Source organism: Asparagus officinalis, chromosome 3, assembly GCF_001876935.1.
Source record: "Asparagus officinalis chromosome 3, Aspof.V1, whole genome shotgun sequence".
Taxonomy (NCBI): Eukaryota; Viridiplantae; Streptophyta; class Magnoliopsida; order Asparagales; family Asparagaceae; genus Asparagus; species Asparagus officinalis.
This window is the reverse complement of record NC_033796.1, coordinates 31,219,030-31,225,351: the sequence shown is the minus strand read 5'-3', so window position 1 is coordinate 31,225,351 and position 6,322 is coordinate 31,219,030. Positions and strand designations below refer to the sequence as shown.

Below are 6,322 nucleotides of genomic sequence, written 5' to 3'. Positions count from 1 at the left end.
TCGCCCCATCACCTTCCCTCCTACCAAACCAAGCCTAAGAGTCAAAATTGTCCCACATAAGGATTAGGATCACTTTAGGTCTATTTTACCCACATCTTATCTTACATTTTTACAAAAGGTGGTTTCCACTACTCACTTGTGAGCTCCGTATCAAGACAGCTCTCTTCTCTCGGCCTAACATTAACATGTGCAGTAAATTGTAGGACATTCTTCCCTCAAAAGAAACAAATTGTAATGCAAACACAAGCGAATGCAGAGGCTGCCCCAAAAAACCACGCAACAAGCAACGGCATAAAATATTTGATCTGCACAAAATCATGATCCAAGCAACAGGCAAACAAGGAGACAATCTTACCCTGTTCCATAACTCTGGACCCAAGTTGCCCCTCTCTTTTATTATATAGTTTGAGTATCCATCTCTGAATAATAATTTTCACAATAAAAATCTAATTTAACAAATAAACAGATGTTCTAGATTGTAATCATATAATATCCAGCAAATTGCTCGGTTATTATCAAGTAGAGAATAATAACCAACATTACATAATGCGTTATTGCAAAAGCAAACCCTTGCAAACACCCTCTATTTAACAATATTTGACAAGATCTTGAACAAAATTACCATAAATGGCTCCATCATTCACAACTAATCCGAAAAATAAATGGGAAGTGGCGGGAGCTTTTTATCATCGCATTAACTTCTGCCAAGAATCTCAACAAAAAGAGAATATGAACCATATCTTCTTGTTTGTTGTTGACTTCAGCCACAAAATCAATCAGAGATCGCATTCTGCTCCATTTCACCACTGGCAACTGTACACCAGAAGCCAGTATGAGACATCCAATGACAAAATGATAGAAGAACAACGAGCATTTATCATATCAACCTTAGTGAATATATTTATGCTATCTTCATATCATTTAAAGAAAATATTGGACAATCCAATAATGGCAGAGTACAATGAGGGAAGTGAATAAGTAGAGTGAATTTATTAGCAGATAAGGTCTTGGTAATAAGTAAAACAGGTTTTATTCAAAACTATTTAGACCTTATCTGGTGAAGGACCAACAACAATAAAATGAGAAAGTTCTCGGAGATTGCTGAAGAGAATTTGTACAGAATGTGGAGAAGGCCTGGACTCAAACTAGACTTGCTAATTACCATAGGTAAGATTAGTTTGCCTTTAGGATGCCGGAGAATTTAAAGATCCCAAGCAGCAGAGGATGTCCTTTTCATTTCCAAGGATCTGCTTAGCTATTTGTTCATCGGTAAAACAAAGTTCTTTCTTTGAGATGCATCAGGAAATAAAGTTGCATCAATGAACTATATTACAAGGCCTTAAGATGTCATGTCCTAAAATTATTAGCATAGAGATAAGCACAAAATGGCCAACCAAAGTTATATAATCGAAGACGTGTAAACATCAGAGAAAGTACCTTGCTGAAGTGGCACATTGTGTTCAATGAATCCACATCGTTCAGGTGGCCACACCTAAATATCATGAGAAGTAGAATTCAGAAACTCCCTCATAAATAACACATCACAAAAAGAAATAGCAGATATCATGAAATATGCAAATGCATACACTTCAGCATCATCATAATCATCTATGCTTTTAACTTCAAATGGATATGCGATGAAGTTGATCAGACTTATTCATTCTCACCTATGAAATGAATTTGCTGGAAAATCACCTTAACCAAAAAGCTTAAGTTAACGGGTTATGGGCCAATGATGTATGTCAAGTATATTAACAATAAAAATCCCTTCACGTTTGACTTCAAGCCATCTTGAATGGCTACGACTGTAAACACAACTCATTTGGAAAGATAAAAATCAACAAATGTGATGTGTGAGCACCTGTTAGAATGAGGTTTGAACCCAAAATTTGTAAAATTGGAGCTTGACGTCAGAAAATACTGTACTCGAAGCTTAAGAAGGTTAACAATCTATACAAAGTAAGAAAAACAAAGATGGGATAGACACATTGACTACTTATGGAACATTGACTACTTAGGTAGACACAGATGCAATTGTGTCTACCTAAGTAGTCAATGTTCCATAAGGTTTTCCATTGAAGCATGGGATAAGCACACACTGTTTATCGTGTCGTTAAATAAAAATACGCCATTCACAACCACTTGTTTCCGATGTGCAAAAAGATGATGGCTTAATCCACAAGATCATGAAAATCATCTCATGTGATTAGTTCTTATATATATCAAACAACTAGAGAAAAATCCTATGTCATGTGAATGTAGTGGACTAGCTGCTCTTCTACAGATGGTAGAGTCGTATGTTTAGTGCTTTAATATTATGCTGCGTATATTTTTGGGAATCTTGCCATTGTTTTAACGGAGTTCAGGATAGTCATTGCCTACATCACCTTCTACAGCTTCAGAGTATATGTTGAAGGTCTGACTTTAAAAGGGTAGTATAGAAGGAGTATATGTAACCACGTGCAGTGTATACTTGTAAAGGGTTGTATGGTATCATATCAGTTACAAGAAGAAAGATGTGATCACAAGTAACAAAATTCATTTTGATAGCAAGTAACTTGTAAATTCTGCTCCTTGCATGATATCATGAACTACCATAAGTTACGTAAAATTTCCCATGTTCACATTCAACAGCACATACAAGCTTGCACATAAGCATTTTCTTCCTCTCCAATTTGAACCAGAGATGTGAAAGAGGAAGAGAGCGAAAAGGGGGAAAGGAAAGTGCAACCTCATAGTTTCCTTTTTTTTGCCTGGTTTTTGTTGTTGCTAAATACAGTAAGATTCATTCATCACCATCAGACTTTAATTGAGGGCTGGATGGCTGCCACATCAGCATCCCTCTAAGACAAGGATCTGATGTGACACATCAGCCCCCTTTCTCCACACGTGTGTGTACATAATATATAGCGTGCAGAACAAATACGTATGTAACAGTTGGGAGAGATATTCTCACCCTCAAGAGAACTCTACCATTGATAAGCCCGTAAGGCACTGGCCCAAATGTCCTTGAATCCCTTGAATCATAAATATTATCTCCCTGCACCCAAACATGTCCTTTCGGAACCTACAAAGTCCATAGAATGGAAAGCAAACAATTTCAAGTTAAACTATCAGAAACTCAAGAACGAAATAAGTCGCAACCTTGAACTAATTAAAAAAAGATTCAAAAAAGAAACAAAGACACATAACAATCAAAAGGAGGTACAAGATCATTTACTGTCAACTAAATCACCAACAAGTATACTTAGGAAACTACGTACCAACAATAAATTAACAAGAGGATAAAAACCACGTTTTCCTCATACTGATTCTGCATTGACTCTTTATTTAAACAAAGCAAATCCTTCAACTACAAGAATGGCACAGACATGCATCAAATTATGAGGTATATTTGAAATCAGACATGCTGTCATATTTCTATCAATAAATAAACTAGAGTCTGGTTAAATCTTAACTATATCCAAGTTATATGAAATCATCAAATCAAAAACTCCAACAAATCGGGAGAAATCTGGTTTGTGTTTGTGGTTTTTTTTGGATTTGAACTTACTGACGGCTCGGGTTCACTCAATTTGTTGGTTTTTATTTTTATTTTTGCCCCCTCAAAAATCAAAATCAAGATAAGATGAAGTTTGAATGTAGGGCTAAACATTAGAGAATTAGGTTCCTTTTTACGGGTTTCAATCTCTCTAGATAAGATGAAGTTTGAATGTAGGGCTAAACGTTACAGAATTAGGTTCCTTTTTACGGGTTTCAACTCTAGATAAGATGAAGTTTGAATGTAGGGCTAAAGAATTAGGTTCCTTTCCTTTTTACGGGTTTCAACCTCCCTCCCTCAAGTTTGAATGTAGGGCTAAAGAATTAGGTTCCTTTCTTTTTTACGGGTTTCAACCTCTCTCACATCCAAGGTAAGCAGAAAAAGATTAGATGCAAAAATAACAATAAGGATTTTGGGATCATTATTTAATGGGTTTTCCAAATACAAAAAGAAGACTAAAGAATACTCTGCCCTAGTTCAAACGCATATCTACTTTCTCGGGTTATTTTAACTAGATTTATTGAATTCAAACGACGTGAAAATTCTAGAGGACTTACGGGAAAATCATAAGATTTGGAGGGTTTGTTTTTTTTAACTAGGGAGACCAATATTAGAAAACCCCAAAACTAGAATTGGACTAAACAATATTCAGACTCAGAACAAGAAAGAAAAACTTCAATGTATGAAATAAAATTAACGACATTGATGCTTCATGCATGCGTTCAGCTACTTTATCTTACGTTGGAGAATCAATTTTTTTGCTTTTACTGACCCAATTATTTGTTCAACTTCCCCAATTCACATGCATGATGCATTTTTTTTCAAATCCCTCTAGCCGATTTTGTGAGATATATTTGAGGATGATGAGGGAGGGTAAAGCACAACAAATTTATCTTTCTCTCACTTGATATTCGTGGTAAGTGGGTTTGTTAGTCCTGACTCCTGAAGGCTACATTTTAATACTTTGCAGCATATACATAAATTACAAGTGAAAAACTAATTAAAATTGTCTGGTCCTTTAAAAAATAACCTTACAAAGGGTCTCCATAAAAAGGTAACAGGGTACATGCTATTCGTGTTGTTCTAATTTCTCTACTTACTGGTGCATTATTTGGTGCTAAAGCTTTTAATAAATGAACGGACAAAAACTAAGCAAAGAGAGGTCAATGATCAAAGATAGATGAGGTACTAGGTTTAAAATATATAAGTAGAATGAGAAGGAAAAAAAAATCAGAGAATTCAGGTTGATTGTCTAGAAACCTAAACAGTAAGAGTTGACTAACTCAAGGCAGTTTGCATAATAAAATAGGACAGTCCACCAAGCAGATGGTGTATGGCGCTACTGGATATCATATTTCATATAATACTAAAATGCTAATATGTCAGCACCATAAAGCATAGTTCTGCTAATAATATAACAGTCTCGTATTTGATTTTCTTGATCCTGTACCCAGTGAATTCTCATTGATTCTCAAGGTTATGAGGTCTGAAGAAACAAACTGGATTACCTAATGACTATGATTTAAACACTGTTAACCAAGTTCGCAAGAGCTTCTATCGTACATGCTACGTTTTTGGGCTCCAAGATGACATTGACTGCAAATTAGAAAATGTGCCATGCTATGCGGTGGACAAAAGACCCATAAGAGCATGGTTAAACTATTCGCATTAACACCTAATGCCTCTAGCTACCAATGGGTTTTAAGCCCCTCACCATCTTACTACAATCTATAGAGTCCTCCCAGAAAACATAAAGATGACTACAAGTGGGACATTATGCATAAAGTTTCTCTCATGAGGCTTATCCATGAATCCACAAAAAAATGAAGGCACTAACCCCATACTTTGAGTTATATCTCAGGGAAAATCATTCAAGCACTAACCAATACATTTTTCAAATCCCTGGTTGCAGTGGTTGAATATGATTGCTACCACATAAGCCCAAACAAGCGTTCCTCGATTATTATAAGCAATACTGCCAATAGATAATTGTTTCCCATGCTTTTTCAAGTAAAAGATTTAAAGACAAAGGTGGAGTGGGCAGACCAAATAACTTCAATCGTGCGACATAAAGACCCAATAGTAGTTTCAGTTATACACTATTTGCGTGATACTTAAGCCTGAAGCACAATTTAAACCCATAAAATCGGAGAGGAAAGCTTCAATTGAGTATCATGTCTGAGATGATGGTTAGCAACTACCCAGTTTTCATTTTTCATCTCGTGTCGGTTAAATGAATAAGCAGAAGTGCAGTGTTCTGAGATTATCTTTTTTTGCCTACGCAAATTGTATAATTTCTTTTGGATACAAGAGTTCTTATTAAATTAAACCAATAGAATATGAGATAAAAGTGAAAGAAGATCAATTCTTTAACATAAAAAAATGCAAGAACAAAACGCACCACCACAGTCTCGATCTCAGTGCTGATCGCAGGCTGGGTCAAGAAACTGACAGAGTCCCCCTCGAGTCCGAGCACTCGCTTAGCCACGACCTTCGTCGGTTTCTCCGGCGATCGAACGATCACGATATCGCCAACCCTAACCTTACCCCGCCGGTGGGTGACCAGATCCAAGAGCACCAGCTCGCCGCTCGGATTGATCGTTGGCATCATGCTGGGACCACGCAACTACAAGAGAGAGGCTTATTAGGGTTAGGGTTTTAGTAGATGCGAGGTAAGTGGGGTCCAGTACGTGGTAGTAGTACCAGGCCGAAGCCGATGAGGTGGTGGCTGATGACGTGGACGAAGCAGACGGTTTTTCCGACGAGGAAAGCGCGGTCGAA

At 36.8% G+C, this 6,322-nt stretch overlaps 1 protein-coding gene across 1 annotated transcript; it reads right to left on the bottom strand.

Annotated features, from left to right (window-relative positions):
• On the bottom strand, nucleotides 360-6,316 carry LOC109833648 (mitochondrial inner membrane protease subunit 1-like). Its single transcript, XM_020401390.1, has 5 exons — nucleotides 6,245-6,316; nucleotides 5,943-6,167; nucleotides 2,957-3,067; nucleotides 1,438-1,492; nucleotides 360-813 (listed from the first exon to the last, which is right to left on the bottom strand). The coding sequence occupies exons 2-5, from the start codon at nucleotides 6,150-6,152 to the stop codon at nucleotides 773-775; spliced, it is 417 nt and encodes a 138-aa protein (XP_020256979.1). The 5' UTR covers nucleotides 6,153-6,167; nucleotides 6,245-6,316; the 3' UTR covers nucleotides 360-772.